Consider the following 22,657-nt stretch of genomic DNA (forward strand, 5'->3'; position numbering starts at 1 on the left):
GCGTAAATGACGGAGTCGTCGAGGCTCAATGACAGGGCGGAGGTTGATTGGTCTGAGCTTCTGCACTAGACTCACCCCTCCACGTGACTTACTTGAACTCTACCATCCTACCTACCTAATGCATTTCGTCACACCGTTCCATCCAGGCAGCTTCCATGTTAACAGATTCCAGTCGTCATGAATATGGCAAGAATGGAGCTGGTTTCCGACCCGTGATATCCTCTGGTTTCGGAGACATTGGCGATCATCGAAGGCCTGCCTTGTTGGCGGAACACACGAAACGGAGACGCAATGTTCGGCCAACAACTGCCATGTCTATCAAGCAGCTTCCTGAGGATGTTGCAGCTCAGATCAAGTCCTCGGTGGCTATTACCTCGCTGAACCATGTTGTCTGTGGGCTTGTCAAAAACTCGCTAGATGCTGGCGCATCAAGGGTCAACGTCTCTGTTGACTATCGCCGGGGAAACTGCTCGGTCGAAGATGACGGTCACGGAATCCCTCCATCTGACTTCCAGAAAGGTGGCGGCCTAGGGAAGCTTTACTGTGAATGACCCGCCCCAAGTGCCGTTTCCGAGTTGTCATTAACCCGAGTCTCAGACACCTCCAAGTACCCCCCTCAGCCCAACCGCCATGGGAGGCATGGCACCTTTCTGGCATCCCTGGCAGCCTTATCTCTCTTGTCGATCACTTCGCATCACAATGAATACAACTCGCACAATTCCTTGTCCATCCACAACTCCAACCTTATTGCTCGCAACACCCCTGCGCTACCAGAGCAGAGAGTGTTGACTTTTCCCCATGGAACGAGAGTCACTGTTCGCGACTTGTTTGGTTCTATGCCAGTTCGCGTCAAGCAACGAGCCCTGGAGCTTGAGAGGTCGGGTTATAGTAAAACCTTGGACCAGGTAGTCTTTGTTCTCGTCGCCTTGACTATTGCTTGGCCTGGAGATGTATCCATCACCCTGAGAGACGCAAGTAGCCACCAAACACTGACCTTACGGACTGGGGAACCTGGAAATCAGCGGGCTGGCCAGCTTCATACCGACTCGTCGCTTATTCTTTCACGTACTCCGAGACTTCTTGCTCAAGCGTCCCTGTACGACGGGGCGGCTGTGGAGTCATGGGTACCCATCGGAGCTTCCGCGCCGGGTGTTTCCATTAGTGGATGCGTGTGCCTCCTGCCCGTTGCTACAAAGCGTTTGCAATTTCTGACGATTGGAATCGAGCCGTTTCTGAACGAATACAGCTCGAATTTTCTCTATGAGGAGATCAACCGTGTCTTCGCTAATTCTGCCTTTGGAGTGTCGGATGGGGAATGCGATCCGGATGGCCTGGATGTGAATGAGAAGGATGGCGTGCCAAAAAGCAGGGACCTCAAGACAAGGAAAGACATTGATCGTTGGCCGATATTCTACCTGCAAATCGCTCTCCATGGCCAACCCTTCGGAAAGCTATCCGGCTTAGAGGATCTTTTCGATAACGGAACGCAGGGTCTGACAACGATCACTGATCTCCTGCGGGTCATGTCTTATGAGTTCCTGAAAAAGCACCATTTCCGGCCAAAGCCAGTTCGAGCCTCCCCTGAATCCGACTTCTCCGACCCTGAATCTGCAACCTCGTCCAAGGCTCGGTCTGTTGTAACGCTATCACAGCCTGTCCCCGATTCGACAGTGAGGGGTCACCGAAAGTCTCACTCGCCCTTCGCAACCGATGATTCGGCCCCAACCAGCAGACGTAGTAATCTGAGGAGGCAAAACCAAGCTCGTAGTCGCCCTACGAGTATGCCAGAATCACCATTTGACTTATGGTCCAAGGTTAAAGCAGGGCGATCACTGCCTAGAATGCCTAAGGCTTCTGGAGCAACCGACCCAGTGTCATCTGAAACCGACAACCGCGGTGTTCCTCCCCAGGAACACCCCTCTCCATCCTCAGTGGCTTTTTTACCTATGATGGACACGTCTGGCAAGCTCCTGCGCAAACCTTTCGATATTGTCAAGACAGACGATAAAAAAGAGAGCACACTGTCTAGTTTGTCGCAACCAGATGCTAGTACACGTCCACAGCAGGATCCAAACCAGCAAAATGAAACGGTCATTTGGGTCGATCCAATGACCAAGATTAGGTCGACCATCAATACGAGGACGGGTTTCGTGGTTAACACAAGTGCAGGAACAGGAAAGCGGGCCTCAATACCGTCAAAGAATCATCCTGGCAGGGAAAATGCGCCGCCATCTAGCCCATGGATCCGAGACATCTTGTCGTCATGGAAGAACCCTGCATTTTGCCCAATTGAACCACCGATTCCTCGCATCTCTGGTGCCTCAGAAGCAGGTATTCTTCAAGCAGGGAACGGACACGCGTGTTCTGCGATCAACTCATTCGGGGACTCTTCGGAGACATCGTCGATGCATCTTCCAAGTCGAATTTCTGGGAATGCACTACGGCAAGCTGAAATCATTGGCCAGGTCGACACGAAGTTCATCCTCGCGAAGGTTTCCTTGGATGCTACTGGAAATACGCCCGCCTTAACCACGACAGAATACGATCAGAGATCCTTGCTGGTACTTATCGATCAGCATGCGGCGGACGAAAGGTGCCGCGTAGAGTCACTGATGCAGTCCTATTTCTCGCCCAACGAGTCAGGATCTGGGTCATGGAATGCACGAACTGAGGCACTTGAGAAGCCCCTGATGTTCGAATTGTCAAATAAGGAGGGGCATCTTCTCCGCCGTTATCAGGAGCATTTTGAGCACTGGGGTGTTTTGCTGAAGACCGCATTTTCCAATGATGCTGCCTCGGAACGGAAAAATGAAGGATACGCAAAGGTGGAAGTTCGGAGCCTCCCTCCCAGCATATTGGAGAGGTGCCGTCTGGAGCCGAGGCTCGTAGCTGATCTTCTCCGGAAGGAGATCTGGAAACTACATGATGAGCCAAGCATTGCAGTCAAGTTCAAGGAAAACAGGCCTGAGGGACCCGGAGAACTGAATTGGGTTCGCATGTTCCATGGCTGCCCTCAAGGCATCTTGGACTTGATAAACTCCAGGTCTTGCAGAAGTAAGTCCAAAGCCTTGTCCCGGCCTTGCCTGCCCCAGTTTTTGCCAGCCCCTGACATGCTTATAGGTGCCATCATGTTCAACGATCCCTTGACCTTGGAACAATGCGAAGACCTAGTTAAGCGACTTACGGATTGCGCCTTTCCGTTCCAGTGTGCCCATGGCCGGCCATCGATGGTTCCACTTGTTGACCTTGGGAACAGAATGTCTCTTGGAGGACTTATAGACAATAAGAGTAGTGACAAGACAGATCTTCTTGAGGAGCTGAAGGCATGGATAAGAGGCGAGGATATTGTTTCCGAGGCTAGGAATGAGTAAATGGTTTATTAGATACCCTGACTGTAATATATAGTTAGGCATAGACCTTGACACGGACAAGTCATTAACGCTTTTGATTGTATGGGATGACAATTGAGGGTTAGGGTTGTTTGTGTTAATGAGGTAATGGTTCGTGCACGGACCAACGAAGCTCCCAACATCGTCACCACCAATAAGCAGAGCAGGGGAATCGAAGCTTTGAAAACAGGCAACAGCTGCCTCTCAACCATTTTTGAAACTGCGCGTCTGTACCTTCTTTGCCAGCCAACGAGGATGTAATCATGGCACTATCTGTATGCCTCCCCAATACTTGTACCCCAGGTGCGCTTGCTAACTTGCCCTGAATAGTGGAAGTCCTTCGACTTCTTCGAGGTCAACCAAGTCAAGCTCGCCGACGACGACACGCGCAACTTCTTCGAAAGCAACGAGATATCGAGTATCTGCTCTGGGTCAGACAGCCTGTTCCTCGGCAGCGATGACGGATATGTGCGCATCATTGCGCCGAGCTGGAAGGTCCTTCGCAGCTTCCAGGCGCACGAGTCTGGCAGGATAACACACATGCGACAGGTCGAGGGGACAAGCTTCCTCGTCACAATTGCCGTATGTGCAGTCGCGTGGGAAATCAGCAACTGGACTTGCTAACGGGACTGTAGGAGGATTTAAGTGCCGAGCCAGTCCTGAAAGTCTGGGCTCTGGACAAGCCGGTCAAGAAGACGGGCATCCCCACTTGCCTGAGTACGCTGACTGTCAATAATGGGAGGAGGCCGTTCCCCGTAAGTAAGGAGACGGAGTTGTTGCCATTGTGCTCTTGCTGATAGATATCCTATTAGATTTCTGCTTTCACAGCAACCGAAGACTTGTCACAACTGGCTGTGGGCTTTGCAAATGGAGCCGTGACCGTGATCCGAGGCGATTTGATTCATGACCGAGGCACAAAGCAGCGCATTGTCCACGAATCCGAAGAACCGATAACTGGGGTTGAGCTACGTGTGGACTCAAAGTTGACCACCCTCTTTATCTCGACGACTGCCCGCATCTTGAAATTGGTGATATCGGGGAAGGGCCAGGGCCAGCCACCCAAGACAGTCGAGGACACTGGCTGTGGTGTAGGGTGCATGACTGTGGACAAGAAGACTGGAGACATTGTCATTGCCCGAGACGATGCCATCTACTACTACACCCTGGATGGCAGAGGCCCTCCCCGTGCATACGAGGGGCATAAGAGACTGGTTTCGGTTTACCAAGACTACGTTGCTATCGTGTCTCCTCCTGCAGACTCGCCTACTCGAGGGGAGCCTGATTCGCTGAGACACCGCTTCGGTGGGCAGACAGCAGACGAGCTCTTTAATAGCACCTCGACCTTCACGCTCCTCGAGACTGACCTCAAGCTCATTGCGCATACCGAGTCTCTCATTTCACAAGTTCAAGCAATCTTCCAAATATGGGGTGATCTCTACACCCTCACCCAAGATGGAAAGGTCTTCCGCTATCACGAGAAGACTCTCCAGCAAAGGCTGGAAATGATATACCAGAGGAACCTCTACACCCTCGCGATCGAACTTGCACAGCAGTGTGGCATGGACGGTCAGCAGCAAAATGTCATTTTCCGAAAATATGGAGATTACCTCTACCAGAAGGGGAATTACGACGAAGCAATGACCCAGTACATCAAAGCCATTGACAGCACCGAGCCATCACAGGTCATCAGGAAGTTCCTCGACACCCAAAGGATACACAACCTCATCGAGTATCTTGAGGAACTACATGATCACCACAAGGCAACAGCCGATCATACCACCCTGCTCCTGAATTGCTACGCAAAGCTGAAGGACCTTGATAAGCTGGAGAAGTTTATCAAATCCCCGGGGGACCTCAAGTTCGATCTTGACACCGCCATATCCATGTGTCGTCAAGGCGGCTACTATGAGCAGGCGGCATACCTCGCAGAGAAGCACGGCGAGACTGACCTGGTAGTTGACATTCTGATTGAAGACTCTAAGAAGTACCAAGATGCCCTGAATTTCATATGGCACTTGGACCCTGACACGGTATGTGAAAGCAGTCGTTGTCTATCGCGTGTCGTGGTTCTCACAGCTTTTAGGCCTATCCATGCCTCATGAGGTATGCTCGCGTCCTCATCGAGCACTGCCCCAAGGACACCACCCAGGTTTTCATCGACTACTACACAGGCAAGTATAGGCCAAGGGTCCATCTCGCTGCCGTGTCCGAGGGTGTCGCAGCACCCGCTGTTGGAGGGCTCGCTGCGGGCGCCGCGAATGCCGTCCAGAATCTTACGAGCTATATACCGCTACCATACCTCAACACCCCGGGCCCTGCCTTATCCGGAACCCCAGGCAATGGCAACGCGACGGTTGGCGATGCCAACACAATCATCAACCCGGAAGATATCCCCGCACCTACGTACTCACCGCCTCCTCCTCGCACGGCGTTTTCGTCGTTCATCGACCACCCCGACGAGTTTATCGTCTTCTTAGAGGCATGTCTTGAATACGAAGACTGGTCTGATCCCGACAGGACTGATCTCTCCACGACGCTCTTCGAGATGTACCTCCATAAGTCAAACGAGAAGAAAGGCGATGAACACCGCGAAGAGTGGGAGAAGAAGGCCAAGGCCCTCATCGACAGCCAGGGCCAAGGCCCGGACAGCAAGATCCCCATCTCCAACGCCAACGTCCTCCTCCTCTCGCACCTGTCCGACTTCCGCGACGGCACGACGCTCGTCAAGGAGCAGTCGGGCCTGCTCTTCGACATCTTCCGCTCCTACACGTCGGCCAAGGACACGGCGGGGGCCCTCAAGGCGCTGCGCAAGTACGGCCCCGACGAGCCGCAGCTGTACCCGGCGGCGCTGGCGTACCTGACGTCGGACGCGCGCGTGCTCGACGAGGCCGGGCCCGGCGAGCTGGCGGCGGTGCTGGGCCGCATCGACGAGGGCGGCCTCATGGCGCCGCTGCAGGTGGTGCAGACGCTCGGCAAGAACGCCGTCGCCACCATGGGCATGCTCAAGCCGTACCTGGCCGGCCGGATCGAGCGCGAGAGGCGGGACATCGCGGCCAACAGGCGCGCCGCGGAGGCGTGCCGCGCGGAGACGGGCCTGCGCCGCGCGGAGATCGGCGCCCTGGGGTCCAAGCCCGCCGTGTTCCAGGCCACGCGCTGCTCCGGCTGCGGGGCGCCGCTGGAGTTGCCTGTTGTGCATTTCTTGTGCAAGCATAGCTTCCACCAGAGGTGTCTGAGGGGAGGGGGCGCTGCGGCGGCTGGGACGGGGACGGGAGACGAGTCCGAGGCGGCGGGGGAGTGTCCGGTCTGCGCCAATGATAATAATACTATCCGCGCGCTGAGGAAGACGCAGGAGGAGTACGCCGAGAGGCATGAGTTGTTCAAGGACGATCTGGAGAGGAGCGAGGACCGGTTCGGGACGATTGCGCAGTGGTTCGGGCGCGGGGTCATGGGGCCTCAGAGTGTGGAGTGATGGAGGGAGAAATGCCTAAGTACAGTCTATGTACATAGTATATTGTATCTGCATTCTAGCTGGGAAGCCGTGGTATCATCCATTTATATCTAATGATGCATGCGCCATCTAAATGCACCATCATGCTTTGCGTTACTACTGTACATACATGACCGGGGTAAAGTCTATTCCTCGGGTCGATTAGAATCTCCTGTTCACTGGCTACCTTGCCGTGTCAATTACTCGTCTGGTGGACAGGCCTTGGTGCCAAACAGGCCGTTGAGCCAGCCTCCAACGGACTCACTCTCCACCGGCGAGGGGCTGGCCTTCTCGAGAGCCTCGCGCCAGTCGGCTATGTGGTGTATAGTCTGGCCGATCAGGGCCTTGCTCAACGCCTGCTCTTGGCTAGCGCGGTCATTGGCGCCGCGAGGGGTCAGGGAAGATAGGGAGGCTTCCTGGATCTGCCCGTGGCGGGCGGTGAGCGATGCTCGGAACTGGTGGGATGTGTTTTAGTAAGAATCCTAAACGGCGGCCATAGGTGGAACTCACATTCGGCGGTAGGAAGGCGGGTAGTTCTGGTCTCTGTCTCGGGTCGTCCTCGGTTGTATGCGTCGAGAAAGTGAAGAGTGGAGTCTGGCCAAAGATCCATTCGCGAGACTGGGAGCTGGTGTCAATACCAATGAATTGGATTTACGGTCACAGTTTCCACAGGGGAGGCGTCAAAACTAACCTCGAGCTCCTTAATTCCCTTCCGAACGTCGGGGAGCGCGGCTGCCTCGGGCCCGACGGTGAGACCCCCACCGCGGACCTCTCCATACATGCGCTGGAACTCGTCGGTCACGCCACGGACGAAGTCCTCGTAGCCGACCCCGACGTTCCTGACCTTCGACCGCACGCTCGCGACGCCGCGGGCCTTGATGAACGGCTCGGCGGGGGACCGGAGCAGCGGCGAGATGTGCTGCAGGTTCGGCGACTCCAGCAGGCAGGTGCCGTGGTGCAGCGACCTCAAGCGGGTCAGCTTGTACGCCGACCCGGACACCTTGAACGTCGTCGTCCCCTCGGCCTCGTCCCCGTCCCCGATGACGACGACGTCCTGGACGATGTCGTGCCGGCCGTTGACGCGGACGCCGGCGACGCCGAGGCGGCCCAGGGCGCGCACGACCATCTCGGCGTGCCGGTCGCGATCGAAGGCCGCGGGAGGGCAGATCACCGTCCAGTTGGCGTTGCCCTCGTCGTGGAAGACGGCGCCGCCTCCTGAGCGCCGGCGCACTAGGGATACCGGCTTGCGCGGGGGCTGCTGCTGCTGCTCATCCCGGCCCGGCCCGGGGTCACGCCGGGGGGCATGCTGCTGCTCCGCGCTGATGGGGGGCCGCTCCGGGACGCCGTGGCGGAGGAGGGCTAGGTTTGTCTCGAGCCATGGGTTCTGGTTGCGGCCGATGACGACGCAGGGGTGATTCCTGCAGAGGAAGAGGATCGTCGAGTCTGGGTGGGATGTCTCCAGCAGGTGGTGTTCGATGGAGAGATTTACGTAGGGATCCCGGTTGCGGGATACGTAAATCTGAAGAAGCGGTCCGTCACCAGCGGCGTCGCTGAGCTGCCGACGCTGGGGCAATTGGAACCTTGGGGCTCTGAGCCGGAGCAGAGCCCGGCGTGCTACAGCCATGTGATCTTCCCCTGAGAGCGGAATTGAGGACGAAGTTTTTCAGCCTTATTGTCCAGTCAGCCCTGCAGATCGGTCCTGGAAAAAGGTCCATACATTAAATACAAGAATTGAGGGGATGATCGTCGTATAATCCGTCCTCAACATACTCGGCATTTATTGTATTTCTCGTAGCTATAAGAAAAGGTTATTAACTTCTGGATAACCGTCAGGTTATCACTTAAAAGATGAATAACTGCCGGAACACAGAATACAATCTGGCATTCGGCTCACTTCTGTAATACATGTGTTGGCCTTACGGAGGCCGTTTTCTGATTCCTCCATTTCGCTTACGTGATGTTCCGGCCTAACCAATCACAACCCTGGTCTTTGAGCGGTCGATGTTCCCCGACCATGGACCGCATCGTACCTAGGTACCTACCTATCCTCGATTCTAGATGTCGACTGTTCTTGATAAACACTCCATCCCCCCCAAGCCAGCTTTGATCCTTTTTATTCTTTTCGGTGCGAAACTTGTAATCTAGCCAACGGCAAAATTGGCGCATCGACTTTGATACTGCGCGACGCGCAGTTCTGCATCTAGCTTGGCTGCTGCAATTTCATGGCAGAAAGATAAAAGTTGGGCGACTGTGAGGGAAGAGACAGAGTGGCGAGTCTAAAGATAGCGTGCGCATGCGGAAACCCAGCCACCTGGAGGCGGCTCACCATATGGATGACTTCTCGACAGCCGCGCCGCCTTGTTCTCCGCCGTCGGGCACGCTTACAGAAGAGACCAATGACGCAAATCACCGACCAAGAACCATAACTGCCGGCTTGGTTGTTGACATGTGGGAATGGCTTGGGGCCAAACTGACTTCGCAGACAGGTAACACGCTAGTTACATTGCATAAACTCATCTATCATGCAGTCTGTCTCATTATGTGCTTGTTGATGCTTAGGAACCTTTACGCGTCGGGGCGTTACCAATGACACTGTGTTGGAGACTGTCGAGGAAATTGAGACCATATCCTAGAAGATGCTAGAATACCTACTGTCTGATTACTTTAAATCCGCGTATCCTCCCAGACCCATCCTGTGTCACGCTATGATAAAAATTATAATGCATATTGCAGTTACCTGACGACCGCCTCGTGCCCGTTCTCTGCTGCCAACGTCAGCGCTGTTCCGCCGTTGTCTCTGCTCTCTAGGTTGGCGCCCTTCTCGGCAAGCAGCTTGACGACAGCCTCGTGCCCGTTCTTCGCTGCCAACATCAGCGCTGTTCCACCGCTGTTGTCTCTGGTCTCTAGGTTGACGCCCTTCTCGGCAAGCAGCTTGACGACAGCCTCGTGCCCGTTCTCCGCTGCCAACATCAGCGCTGTTCTTCCACCGCTGTAGCGGTCTCCGCTCTCTAGGTTGGCGCCCTTCTCGGCAAGCAGCTTGACGACAGCCTCGTGCCCGTTCTTCGCTGCCAACATCAGCGCTGTTCCACCGCTGTAGCCCGCTGTTTTCTCTAGGTTGGCGCCCTTCTCGGCGAGTAGCTTGACGACAGCCTCGTGCCCACTCTTCGCTGCCCAGATCAGCGCCGTGCTGCTGTAGTGGTCTCCGCTCTCTAGGTTGGCGCCCTTCTCGGCAAGTAGCTTGACGACAGCCTCGTGCCCACTCTTCGCTGCCAAGATCAGCGCCGTGCTGCCGTGCTTGTCTCTGCTCTCTAGGTTGGCGCCCTTCTCGGCAAGCAGCTTGACGACAGCCTCGTGCCCATTCTTCGCTGCCAAGATCAGCGCCGTGCTGTCATTGTCGTAGTAGTCTGTGCTCCATAGGTAGGCGCCCTTCTCGGCAAGCAGCTTGACGACAGCGTCGTGCCCGTTCTTCGCTGCCCACGTCAGCGCTGTTCCACTGCTGTGTCTGTCGTAGTTGTATCTGTTCTCTAGGTCGGCGCCCTTCTCGGCGAGTAGCTTGACGACCGCCTCGTGTCCCCTCATTGCTGCCCAGATCAGCGCTGTTCTGCCATTGCCTCTGCTCTCTAGGTGGGCGCCCTTCTCGGCGAGCAGCTTGACGACCGCCTCGTGCCCATCCATTGCTGCTGACAGCAGCAATGTCAGACCATTGTCGTTTCTATTATGTATATCAACAGTCTTCCGCTCTAGCAATTTAACTAGGAGGGCGTATAGCACAGGCTCTTGCTTCAAAATACACCAGGCATGCTGCTGCCAATTCGACTCTGCATAGGGGTAGAATCGGAACTGATTCACAGAACCTGATTGTACTTTCTTCCTCGCCTGTGCAAGGGCTTTTCCCAGATCAAATTTTGGTTGTCTCCTCGACTTCAAGAGTTGTATCGCAAGGTTCCGAGCACTGCTTGAAACATCCATCGACTGGATGATCCTAGACGGCGCAGCTTCACTCTTTATCTGTGGGACTGCCGTGCTAGAAATTTGGGTCTCGAAAATGCCGTAATTGAGGTACGTGACAATAATACCTCCCATTGTCCTGTCTGCGTTCTCCCTTGTAAATATCGCGCCAGTCGAGGTTTTGAATCCACCGAGGAGGAATTGCTTGATGCTATGATGAATCAGCCTTACGGTCCAGTCTTCTTCATCGACCGTGATAAGGCTTCCACAGCTAGCCAAAGCCGAATATATGTCGTTGAGATGTCGTGCAGGGTTCCACTCTGTGTCACCTAGAACTACACTCAAAGCTTCTCGAAGTTCTTCCGTCGTCAAGGGCCGGCGGGCCACAGTGACGAGTTCCAATATCCGCGTCTGATATTGCTTCCCTAAGTGTGCCGATCTCTGCAGAATGCGAGAATAGGTTTCCGGAAGGTCCTTCGGAAGTTCAGCCAGAGCGTGGCGAATGGCTTCATCCGTCTTGGCGGCGCACAAGGATTCGATTTGAAGAACCACCCAGAGAAACATCCCCTGAGCGCCCCTTAGCAAGGCATCCTGTATCTCGATGACAAGTGTAGGGTCTCCCATCATCAGATTTCGAGATTCGATCCGTCGTTCCAACTCAGCACTAACGAAATTCTCAATGTCGGGATTGTCTTCGGAAATTGTAATGATGCTGTGATTGGCAAACGGTTCCGGGCTTAGCCTCATGACATTATCTGCTTCTAATCTGAATGAGACACAAAGAAGAAGTGCGAAAGCATCCTGGACCTTGCGGACTTGCCGAATCAATTCCCGTCTCTGAAGATCGTCACACGCATCCAAGCCGTCCAAGACGAAGTAGGCTTTGAAGTCGGGCGGTAGGGCGCGTCGGAGCAAGTTGAGTATCGTCTCGAAATCGAGGACAAGGGTGGCATCGTCCAGAATGTTCTCTATCGTGGAGAGGTCTGCAATTGGGTGCAAAAGTTGTCGAGCCAAAGACCCAATGATTGTACAGGCCTTCAGGCTTTCGGAGATATCGTGGCGACAAAAGAAGTAAGCCACAGGATATTCGGCAGCTTGTACATGAAGATTGAGATCATCGACAATGTTGGCTAATAGAACTGATTTGCCAGATCCTAGCTTGCCTGTGCATAACAGCGTGCCAGAATCTGGCCTGGTTTTCCAGTCTTCGTATTTGGAAGTCTGGTAAAACCAGGTAGCATTGCCCAGCTTTCGAATCTGCTTCCATGTTGTCTGATAATCGTAAGTGGAGCATGAGTCAAGCACCCGGGCATGGACATCCAGTCTTCGACGGTTGGCCTCGGATTTGGAAGACCGCATCAGAGCTTTGAAGCGGGTCCTCTGCTCCTCGACATTGAGCACATCCACTTCCTCTCCGATCGAACTTGCCCACCGCTCGAGCTCTGATTGGTAGGTGTGTATGTCAGAGTCAACCAAAGCCGACCCCAGCTGTCCCAAGATCGTCTTCTTGGTGAACTTGAATACCTGGTGACAGAGACGAACTATCACAATGAAGTACTCGGACAGGTGCGACTGCAGAGCGTGGGATCGGGGATAGAGCAAGGCCAGTCTCTCGTAACGGGGAGCCGAGCGACCGGCGATCATTAGCAGAGTCGATAGCTTTTCGAGGACAGAGGAGAAGTTTACGACTGACTACGCAGGCATCAGCTGAAGAACGGAAGAACGAGCTCGGAAAGGACTGACAAGCAACGTAAACCGCGCAAGCGACCAGACACCGCACGCAATGATGTTCTGGGAACCGCCGATTATGATGTCTCCAAGTGCTGCGAATTGCTGGATGGACTGTAGTATATTGGTCAAACGTGGTCCAAAGCATCGGCCGCCACCGCCAAGTTTCCGGGTCGTTTGGCGGTCGATCTCGGCGGTGAGCTGCATGACATCGTGGATGCTTGGAGATGCTCTGCAGGACCGGGATCTATAGGCGCCGAAGGCAGCTTTTTGTTCAGTGGAGAGGTCTGCTTCAAACTGAGAGACAGCCTGGGCCAGGCGAATCTCAGCCTTCAGCGGTGCTGCCTTTGCCAGCGCAGAGGACATGGTTATGCAACTGCGAAAGGGTTAGAATCGTGCGCCATGCAAGGTAGGTTGGGTGAGGGGCTGACCTTATAGACTATCATGCCTGCCATCATGCCCAATGAGCAATAGGTCCAGCCACGGAAAAGTGGTGTTTGCAGCGTGACCCAATGGTAGCTTGGACCCTGCCGCCCAGCTGCGGAATTGTCCAATTGGCAAGCATTTTTGGTGGAAGTCAGCCTAGGGAATCTGCATATCCTACGGCACCTTGTCTTGGCAGACAGTAGGGCAGGTTCAAGATCAAATTGAGTACCTGTCAGAATCAGATAATGTACGGATTACACACTGGAGAAAGGACGTGCCACAACAACGATGAACAATCAGGTGTGCCCTTGAGACGATCTCGGCAGAAACAGATGAAAAGAACTGTAGTGCAACAAGCAACGCCCTCTTTCTAGCTTAGTGGGAGGGTGTTGGGGGGGGCTGGCTTACGTTATACGCCCAGTTGACCAATCATAGCTCTAGTCCTGTGCTGGGATGGAGGCGATCTTGCTCGTTCTGGGCTTCCGCTTTGAACACAGCCTCGAAGCTACCACAAACACTTGCCATTGAGGTGAGGCGTGTTGTATGCCATACGGAATATGTAGCTGTTTGAAAACATGGAAGATCCTCCCAGACTTCTGATCCGGGAGTCTCGAAAACTAAACCCACACTTTTGAACAAAGGTATTCTTCACGGAAGTATCACAAACATACGCCAGGCGCGGCCAACATGGGCAAGCCACCATTTTTTAGTAAGGAGGAGGAGGTTGCTACTGAGGCACCCCCACCATATACGCCATCCGCCAACGTCAATAACTTTGCCGAGCCCTCGTCGCAGCTGGCCCCCGTAAACCGCCAGTTCCCGCCGTGGTTCAACCTATACAGCGGGGGAGCCTTCAGCTCATCCTTCACCCTAGGCGAGCACAGGCACCAGCCCCTCTACTCGGTAACGCTCCACACCGGCTTCTCGGGCAACCCGGACGTGGTCCTCCACGCGGGTTCGGACAAGTCGTCGCCGCCCCTGGCCACCGCCAACAGCAAGACCATGTCCAGGCACATGACCATCACACTTCCGCCGCCGCTGCCTTCCGGCGCCGGCGCCGGCGCGGAGGAGCGCCTGACGGGCCGCGTGTCCGGGCGCACCTACACCTTCGACATCGAGGTCGGCGACGACGCGGGGCGCCGCGAGCCGTTCGAGTGGCGGCACTCGGCCGGGGACGCGGTGCGGGCCCTGGGCGGGCAGTCGAACGGGTGGAAGCTGGTGCGGATGGGTGGGGGCGCGGGCGTGGGCACGGCCATGAGTGGGCCGGCAGCCAGCGACGGCAACGAGGTCGTGGCCGTGTGGGCCCCGTACGTCATGAGCTTTTCCAAGGCAATGTGCTTTGGCTTCCTCGGCAGCGGCGCGTCGGGCGTCCTGGGCGAGCGGTGGGCCGTCATGGCGGTCATTACGGCGCTGGGGCTCTGGGATCTGGACAGGAAGAACGGCAGCGCGAGCGCCGCGGCGTCTTAGTTGCTTCTTCCGGCGTGCATGATACCCATTTGTTTCCCTTCCATGTTACTTTAGACGGAATGGCAATCGCGAGAGACGTTCTTCACGGTGCACCATAGCTTTGCGAGATCTAGTGTCAAGGTGCTGCGTAGACAGGCGAGGAATGAGGGGAAGAAGATACAACAATGGCGTCGCAACGAATGGTGGCATCATCGTCACATCGGATTCTCGTGAGCGGAAGGTCGGTAGCAAAGCCGACTGAACAGCTGAACACTGGAATACGTGAGGATCTACGGATCCGTACAGGGCGGACGCTGTTCCTCATTCGTGCAAATCCCGTGGTCGTTCGGAGCCAGCTTCTCCTAGCCCCAGTGGAACCAAAACTGTTGAGCTACAGCTAAAAAGGGACAGAAATCTACCCTGCCTCCGCGAAAGTGCAACCCCGGATTCTCACGTCCCCGATACCTGGTCGAAACGGCCCGCCTTTGCGCAATCGGGCGAATCAATGCCTCAGCTAGCAGCCTATGCCAAATCAGCTGTTACGAACCCTGCCAGGATCCTTGGCCGGCGATCAGGGACGACACCTAGAGATGCCAGCCTTAATTTGGGATGACGGGAGCTGGGTGCAACAGCAGATCCAGGAACCAGGAAATGGCGCAGGGCGAGACTGGGAGGCAGGCGATATAATATGACAGCTTGACCCCCGCAAGCCTAACCATCCAGCTGCTCCTCCACGCTTTCCTCCTTCTTTATACCACTGCCACCTCGCCAGAAAATGAAGTTCGCAGTCCTCGCCAGCAGCCTGGCGGCCCAGATCCTCTCGGTCTCGGCCGGCACGATCCTCTGGGATGGCCGATTCAATGACTTGAGCACGTCGGCCGATCTCAACAAGTGGTCGTGGAGCAGCCAGGTCGGGCCGTACCAGTACTACATCCACGGGTCGTCGGGCGTGTCGTCCTACGTCAACCTGTCGCCCGACTACAAGAACCCGGCCGACAAGGGGTCCAGCAAGGGCGCCAAGATCACGCTCGACAACACGGCGTACTGGAACGGCCAGAACATGCGACGGACTGAGCTGATCCCGCAAACGAGCGCGGCCATCAACAAGGGCAAGGTGTTCTACCACTTCTCGCTGATGCGGAGCGCCACCAACCCTCCTGCCCAGACGCGCGAGCACCAGATCGCCTTCTTCGAGAGCCACTTCACCGAGCTCAAGGGCGGCTGGATCTCGGGCGCGGCGGGCACGTCGGACCCGCTGCTGCGGTGGTGCATCAACGGCAACACCAAGTGGAGCGTCAACTGGGATGCCGGCGTGTGGCACAACGTCGCCTACGAGATCGACTTCAGCGCCAACACCGTCGGCTTCTGGCACTCGACCGGCGGTGACCCCCTGGAGCGGCTCGTGGCCCCCGTCAGCGTCAGCACCAGCAGCAACGGCGCCGACTGGCACGTCGGCGTCCTGGAGCTACCCCGCGACGGGTACCCAGACTCGGTCGAGGACCTGTACTGGTCTGGCGTGTACATTGAGAGCGGTAGCCTGACCACTTCAGTTTCCGGCCCAGGTGGTGAGTAAACCGCAGTCTTTGCCGAGAAGGGTATGCAAGTCCGTGTGAGCTGACAGCAGTGTGTGTGTGCAGCCGCTCCAGGAGGTGGCGGCTCGTCCTCGTCCCCATCGCCGACGCCGACGCCGACGACTAGTCGCACGACACTCACGACATCGACCACCACCCCGAAGCCCACGACGACATCGACCACCACTCCGTCGAAGCCCACGACGACCTCGGGCAGTGGCGGCTGCACCGCAGCTCAGTGGGCCCAGTGCGGCGGGATCGGATACGGGGGCTGCACGGTCTGCGCTTCGCCGTTCACTTGCAAGTACTCGAATGACTGGTACTCGCAGTGTCTGTAAGGCACTGTAGTGCACCGGCGCCTTCTACTGTACATAGTATATGCATGGGGCTTTCTGTTCCTGTAAATAGCAACCGGGTGGATCGATGGATGACGATGATGATGATCCTTTCCTATCAGAAACAATTCGTCCACCATGGTGTGGTGTCGGGTCATCTGAACAGACTAAATTGCGTATGATGTCAGCCCTTTAAGTAAATACTCTTATAAACTGGCGCTCGCATCCGACTATCCGTATGGACCACCATACTCCACCAAGCGCCACGTACCGTACATTCACCGGCAGGGAAAGACCCTTGCGTGGGTTGCCAAGCCCATATGTCATCCCTCCCCGACCTCGATGTTGAAAGGGATGACAGAAAGGCCGAGAATTGCGCTCTTGGCAACTACCTACGATCAGGTGCTTAGACCGAATCCAATATGCGATTCATCGTGCCGGCGCGAGGTGTGGAGGGTCCAACCCAACCGTACGGAAAGCGATGTAGGGTAATACGAGCTGAGCTCCACTCCAACACCGCGCCTAGCCACTGCCCGCCCGCTTCCCGTCCTGCTCCACTTATTAAGAAGCTCCCCCGGAATTCAGCGACGGAAACCAAGCAATCCGGGAAATGCAACGTCTGGGGTGGGGGGTCTCTTTCCCCACCCCCGGCAGCTGCCGAATCCTCGATCTGACTGATTCGGGTAAACCACATCGGAGCATTTCGATCACTTGCATACCTGTCGAGAGCCAGTGAGCGTCATGGGTATACTCCCTTGACCGCCTCCCGCGCAGAAAATAGATTAATAGTACGAGAAAAGGGCAAGCTGGAAGAGTAAGTCGCCCCTCGGCCAATACGAGGGATCCAAGATGGTCAGGGCTCCGCCTTACTGTCGATCACTCCTCTACTAGAACCCACATCCAGCCACTTCGCAGCGTGCATCTCAGATCTCAACCTCCACAGACCCCTAGAGTGGTGTGATGCGGCGATCTTGGGATGTCAGACAGGCAACACGAGGTATGGGAAGGGGCACTATGGAAGACGCGGTGGTCTGTATCCGCCCTGCTTACCGGATTTGCCGATGCGGCTGCCGTCCCTGGAAGAAGGCTATATAAACCTCGAAGACCCTCCCCAGGGTGATGACTTGAAGACTACTCCTCAAAACACTCGTTCCTCATAGAGCCAACAAGAACATCGTCCAAAGACTAGACCCCTATCACTTACAACTTGACTGAGCTGTCTGTCCTTCAATCACCCCTTCACCTCGAATCACCACAACACAACACACAAGAGGCCCAAAAGAAAGCAAGACAAAATGCACTTCACCACCACCACCCTCACCGCCCTCCTCCCCCTCCTCGCCATGGGCGCCCCAACTACCCCCCGCGACACCATCTCCATGGCTGCCGATGGCGCACAGTGGACGATCCAGTCGATGCAGCGGGTCTGCAACGCCGCCGACACGTCGTGCAAGTGGACCTTCGGCATCAACACCAACACGGCTGGCGCCGCGACCACGCCGTGCGCGTTCGTCGTCGCGGCCGCCGCCGGCGTCGCCGCGAGCCGGGCGCCCGAGACGGGGGCGCAGTGCGGCGGGTTCCAGGTCACGAGCGGGTGGAGCGGGCAGTTCGGCGAGGGCAACGGGTTCACGACCCTCAGCGTCGTCGACACCGCCAAGAGGCTGATCGCCTGGCCGGCGTACAGCGATGCGGATCTTGCGGGCGGGAAGGTCGTGGTGCCGGATCGGAGCTTTGCGGTGCAGAAGTTGCCTTGAGGGACGGGGGAAAGCTGGGTGGGATGGTTCTTTGGGGGTTGGGGTTTAATTTTGTATGGACTTGTTAGTATTGGTGGAGAGCCTTGGTAATAATAGGAGGATTTAGTTTGTTTGTCACTTGATAATATCATCACGAGACTTATATACGATGGCACGTTCCTCAAATTCAGTCGCTCCGGACACTGCCTCCCATTCGGATCTGGTAGAATGTATTGAGCAATTTTGAGCAATTTTGAGCGAACCCGTTGCTAGTCGACTTGCTTACCCAGTATCATGAACTCTAAAATCATTACTAGGGGCGATCTTCTGTGAGTTAATGGCACTTGCAGCTCAGAGTTGGGCTGGTAAGCAACCAGCCCCTCTACCCTCTGCCCCTTGGTCAGGAGAAAACCTGACCGAAGGGTTGGCGAGAGCAATGGCAGGGATACATCTCCCCCATTTCGGGACTGCTCCCGGCCCTGGACTCCCTTTGGAGGGGCCGGCGATGTCCCGTGTTCCGGTCTTCGGCTGCTTGGCGGAAGGGTTGGGGTGGGATAGGTCCGAGACATTTGGTAGGGATGAGCGGATGAGCACCAGCCGGAGTACCTAGGGCACCCTCGTAGGTACGTAGCAATCATATAAGATTGCGGGGGTTCTCCCCTTCCATTCCAATCGGTAGTGGTAATGTAGTCGACTTTGGAAGTAGTGTGATGCGTATTGTTCGAGCTTAGGCAGTCAAGCAGAAACCAATTGACATACTACGGTGCAGAGGTAATAATACTCTATTGTGGCCCGGCAACCAAGTCAACTCGGGGCAAAACAAAAGGATTTGGAAAAGGAGAGAGGAATAAAAGAGAGAGAAACGGGGAAATAAAAGAAGAAGAAAATGCAGCATTCAGCTAGAGCCTTTCACGGCCATAGTATGCTTGTCTTGTCAAACTTGTTGGTAATGTCGAGTCTCTTGATGACAATACCGAGCCTCTAGAGGTAATGACCAGAGCCTGCAACAGCTCATGTACGTCGTGCACTGCCACTTCCCTCGGCCGCTTCAAATAAGGTGTATTCGGTTTTGTCGCTGGTCCGCCGTGCCTCATCCATGACGAGGAGGGTTTACCAATATTTCCCATGGAAACTCTGTTCAGGACTCTCCAAGGCAAAGTTAACACGCCACCGAACACTCAAGAAGGTTATAAACGCACAATTCCCTTCTCTCCATTCACCACTTCTTCCATTCCCAAAGCACGTACAACCTCAAAATGGAAGGCAACCCAAACCACAACAGCTCAGCAGAGACCCTAGTCGGAGATGACTACGGATACAAGGGGCTATCATCAGACAACTTCCCAGCCCCTTCCGACCCGACACCCGCCTATCCCACCATGCCCCAAGAAATACCTCCTCCCGCCGCCACCACCGTCGTCAACCCACCCCCCGCCGCCATCCTCCCCATGGAAATAGTGGACGAGGAGAGCGGCAACACCCTGCCCGTCCAACAGCGGCGCCGCAACCGCAGCGGCGGCTCGCCGACCTCCAACTCCAAGCTTGCCCGGGTCGCTGACTGCTGCGCTGTGCTTCTCATCCTGGTAGGCATCGCCCTGGCCCTCATCTTCTTTGCCATCTTGATCTACGCGGCCGTGAAGCAATTCTCCGAGATGTAGAGACTCTCCCGGAAGAAGTTGGCGGGCGAGTTACCGGCTGAGTTTTCCTGGCCTTCTTTTTCCCCTTTTCAATCCCGGGTCGGCTGGGGTTGGGCAGGTGGGGGTTTCCCAATGCTGTCGGATATGTCAAAGCTAAGGGGGCGTGGGTGGATACCAGGGACTGCTGGGTGTTGGGGAGTTGGCCGGATCAAGAATGGTTGAAATGCGCATCAGTTGGCGGAAGGCTAGGATGGGAATATTCACACGAGACGATTGAATAGGCACGTATCTCAAGACGTGGAAAGGAACGCTGGCCTGACACCATGGCATCAATTGAATTCGAGTATCAGTGCCTACTCAAAGTAGAGTGACTTGCATACAACCCAGGACACCCCCAATGACGTATGTACAAATATGACAGAAGATGAAAACTCACTCGAGCTCTCGCGGGACTAACAACCCCCCGTCACGAGGAGGGCTTCATCCCCCAACAACCTCTACAGTGCCCGGGCCTTAGAAGCTCTTGACCTTCCGCATGCTGCCCTCCTCCACCAGGGCCTTGTGCATGTCAAAGGTGTTCCACAGGAGGTGAGGCTCGTGTCCCCAGCCCTTGCGCAGGCACTCGAACTCGGCCTTCTCGAAATAGGCGCTGAGGATGGGCTTGTAGACCTCGTGGACGCACTGATCGATGATGACGCGCGCCCTCTCGCGCGGGCTCAGGCCCCGCACGTCGGCGAGCCCGTTCTCGGTCACGATCACGTCGAGGTCGTGCTCGGTCTGGTCCACGTGCGTGCACATGGGCACGATGCAGCTGACGCCGTGCGGGTCCGTCTTGCTCGGCCGCGTCGACGGCGTGTGCATGACGCTGTACTTTGCGCTCCGGAGGAAGTCCGCCGACCCGCCCAGCCCGTTGAGCATGCGGCTGCCCATGACGCACGTCGAGTTGGCGTGCGCGTAGATGTCCACCTCGACCGGCGTGTTCATGCCGATGACGCCCAGCCTCCGGATGATCTCGGGCGAGTTGCTGACCTGCTGCGAGCGCAGGAGCAGCTTGTCGTAGTACGACTCCCAGTTGTCGTAGAACCGCTTGAACCCGTCCGGCGAGAAGCGGATCGACGTCGCCGTGGCAAAGTCCAGCTTCCCCGAGTCGAACAGGTCGAGGAAGGTGTCCTGGATGACCTCGGTCCAGACCTTGAGGTTCCTGAAATTCGACTCCTGGAGCCCGCCGATGACGGCGTTGGCGATGTTGCCGATGCCAGACTGGATCGGAAGGAGAGAATTGGGGAGACGGCCGTGCTTCACTTCGTGTTCGAGGAACTCGATCAGGTGGCCTGCAATGGCCTTCGACTTGTCGTCGGCCGGCGCATTGGGCAAGGTCTGGTCCTGGTAGTCAGACTCGACAATGCCCACAACTTTCTCCGGGTCGATGGGGATCGACGTGGTGCCGATCCGGTCCTCAACGCCCATGATCAGGTACGGCTTCCGCCGGGGAGGCAGGTCCGTCATCGTAATGTCGTGCAAACCCTCGAAGCTTGGTAGCGAGGTGTTTACTTCGATAATGATCTGGTTTGAGCCGATCAGCAAGGTTTGCCCTCGCCTCAATGTCGTCACCCCCCGAGCCATTTACTCACCTTGTCCGCGAGCTGAACTAGCTCCGGCGTCGCGCCAATAGATGCACCAGGGACGATACTGCCGTCCTCCTTGATATCCGTTGCTTCCACAACGACCACGTCCAGCTTGTGGCTCGGTCTATCCTTGGTATAGAAGCCCTGAATCTGTTAGCTCAGGCGCAATGTACACCTCGGATTGGCGGGCAGCCTACGTAGATCAAATCCACGGGGAACATGGAGAGATGCTTGTCGAAGAACTTGATTCTGCCTTCATTAATTCCTTTGGCAATTGCCTTTCCCACTTGGTGTGGAGCTCGACGCTCGATCATGTCTAGAGCAGCCCATCGGTTCTCGGTCTCAGCACCGGATGAAGCGCCGACGAACAGGCTGTATCGCAGCTGTCCCTGCAAGTTATTCTGCTCTACGTGATCCGCGAGGTACGTAGGGATCTTCCTGTTGGGCCAGGGTCAGTAATTAGCCATCAATGGCTCCGATGTGGCCTGGGTTGCGAGGAATCGACCGAGGAGAGGGTGGCGCGTACTTAGGGTAGCCTACTCCGGTAAAGCCGGACCAACCGATGTAGGAGCCATTGGGAAAGTGGCGCAACATGTCTTCCGGGCGGCATAGCTTGGAGAGCATCGACGGCCGGCGAACGCGCGCCCTTAGAGCCGCGGAAGCGATGGGTGGTGCCATGATGCAATTGGTGCAAGCGAAAGAAAGCAAATGACCCCGATCAGCCTATCCGCACTCCGGACCGAGAGAAGAGGGAAGAGAAGAAGAAAACTGAGTGGAGATGCCGGAGGGCGAGTGGGCGAGAGGGGGGAAATTGGGAGAAGTCGACGATTAAATAGTATGCGATCCCAGAGTCGCGAAAGGTGGGTATGGTGGGCCTGACGTAATGCTGGATTTCGACGCCACCACGGCCCGTGAACCAAACCAGCCACAGTTGTCGACAATTTTCGATGCTCTCGCATGCGAATCGTTGAACTCGCTCTGGGATGGATGCTCGTAGTGTTTTATTGCACAAGAGGACCCTTTCCAACTTTCAAATGGCGACAAGACCACAGAAAGTCCTGCCATATTCCCGTATCGCGACGGCTGAAGGCACGGACCGGCCGGGGCAAAACCATTGATCCAGGTATCCACAATGCTCCGTTGAGCCGTGACGGAATCCGTTAAGCTCGGCATTCGTGAATGCACGGACCACCAGCTTTTACCGACCCCACGCCGGCACGGCTTAGCGGCCTGGCTAGATCGCGTATGAACCTCCAGAGAGAGGGGTGCAATCTCAGATCTGGCAATAATCCAAGATTTTGGGCCTCCGCCAGTTATAACTTGCTAAGCAAT

At 55.9% G+C, this 22,657-nt stretch overlaps 8 protein-coding genes across 8 annotated transcripts; 5 read left to right on the plus strand and 3 right to left on the minus strand.

Moving 5' to 3' along the window:
- Nucleotides 1-311: 311 nt before the first annotated feature.
- QBC33DRAFT_575208 (putative vacuolar membrane protein) lies at nt 312-6,858 on the plus strand (the record flags this gene model as incomplete). Its single annotated transcript, XM_060430808.1, has 8 exons — nt 312-543; nt 598-3,054; nt 3,121-3,291; nt 3,636-3,664; nt 3,720-3,971; nt 4,025-4,144; nt 4,202-5,419; nt 5,473-6,858. The coding sequence occupies 8 exons, from the start codon at nt 312-314 to the stop codon at nt 6,856-6,858; spliced, it is 5,865 nt and encodes a 1,954-aa protein (XP_060288949.1).
- Nucleotides 6,859-6,863: 5 nt separating this feature from the next.
- Nucleotides 6,864-8,801, minus strand: QBC33DRAFT_522348 (Biotin/lipoate A/B protein ligase). The gene is made up of 4 exons (XM_060426535.1): nt 8,594-8,801; nt 7,568-8,544; nt 7,387-7,494; nt 6,864-7,331 (listed from the first exon to the last, which is right to left on the minus strand). The coding sequence occupies exons 2-4, from the start codon at nt 8,498-8,500 to the stop codon at nt 7,077-7,079; spliced, it is 1,296 nt and encodes a 431-aa protein (XP_060288950.1). The 5' UTR covers nt 8,501-8,544; nt 8,594-8,801; the 3' UTR covers nt 6,864-7,076.
- Nucleotides 8,802-9,609: 808 nt separating this feature from the next.
- QBC33DRAFT_608179 (ankyrin repeat-containing domain protein) lies at nt 9,610-13,308 on the minus strand (the record flags this gene model as incomplete). The annotated part of the gene is made up of 3 exons (XM_060432350.1): nt 12,984-13,308; nt 12,568-12,928; nt 9,610-12,516 (listed from the first exon to the last, which is right to left on the minus strand). The coding sequence occupies exons 2-3, from the start codon at nt 12,916-12,918 to the stop codon at nt 9,610-9,612; spliced, it is 3,258 nt and encodes a 1,085-aa protein (XP_060288951.1). The 5' UTR covers nt 12,919-12,928; nt 12,984-13,308.
- A 170-nt stretch (nt 13,309-13,478) lies between these two features.
- QBC33DRAFT_28624 (uncharacterized protein) lies at nt 13,479-14,527 on the plus strand. The gene has a single exon (XM_060423289.1). The coding sequence runs from the start codon at nt 13,666-13,668 to the stop codon at nt 14,443-14,445; it is 780 nt and encodes a 259-aa protein (XP_060288952.1). The 5' UTR covers nt 13,479-13,665; the 3' UTR covers nt 14,446-14,527.
- Nucleotides 14,528-15,012: 485 nt separating this feature from the next.
- Nucleotides 15,013-16,535, plus strand: QBC33DRAFT_28628 (Feruloyl esterase B). The gene is made up of 2 exons (XM_060423290.1): nt 15,013-15,989; nt 16,062-16,535. Exons 1-2 carry the CDS (start codon nt 15,200-15,202, stop codon nt 16,331-16,333), a joined length of 1,062 nt encoding a protein of 353 aa, XP_060288953.1. The 5' UTR covers nt 15,013-15,199; the 3' UTR covers nt 16,334-16,535.
- A 1,090-nt stretch (nt 16,536-17,625) lies between these two features.
- QBC33DRAFT_442926 (uncharacterized protein) lies at nt 17,626-18,084 on the plus strand (the record flags this gene model as incomplete). The annotated part of the gene is made up of 1 exon (XM_060424205.1): nt 17,626-18,084. One exon carries the CDS (start codon nt 17,626-17,628, stop codon nt 18,082-18,084), a length of 459 nt encoding a protein of 152 aa, XP_060288954.1.
- A 1,235-nt stretch (nt 18,085-19,319) lies between these two features.
- Nucleotides 19,320-19,721, plus strand: QBC33DRAFT_554187 (uncharacterized protein; the record flags this gene model as incomplete). Its single annotated transcript, XM_060429484.1, has 1 exon — nt 19,320-19,721. The coding sequence occupies one exon, from the start codon at nt 19,320-19,322 to the stop codon at nt 19,719-19,721; it is 402 nt and encodes a 133-aa protein (XP_060288955.1).
- Nucleotides 19,722-20,213: 492 nt separating this feature from the next.
- QBC33DRAFT_443561 (putative acetyl hydrolase) lies at nt 20,214-22,003 on the minus strand (the record flags this gene model as incomplete). The annotated part of the gene is made up of 4 exons (XM_060424227.1): nt 20,214-21,263; nt 21,332-21,469; nt 21,523-21,763; nt 21,852-22,003. 4 exons carry the CDS (start codon nt 22,001-22,003, stop codon nt 20,214-20,216), a joined length of 1,581 nt encoding a protein of 526 aa, XP_060288956.1.
- Between the last annotated feature and the right edge of the window lie 654 nt (nt 22,004-22,657).

Source organism: Phialemonium atrogriseum (genome assembly GCF_030411735.1).
Source record: "Phialemonium atrogriseum strain 8032-3 unplaced genomic scaffold QBC33scaffold_1, whole genome shotgun sequence".
In the NCBI taxonomy this organism is placed as follows: Eukaryota; Fungi; Ascomycota; class Sordariomycetes; order Cephalothecales; family Cephalothecaceae; genus Phialemonium; species Phialemonium atrogriseum.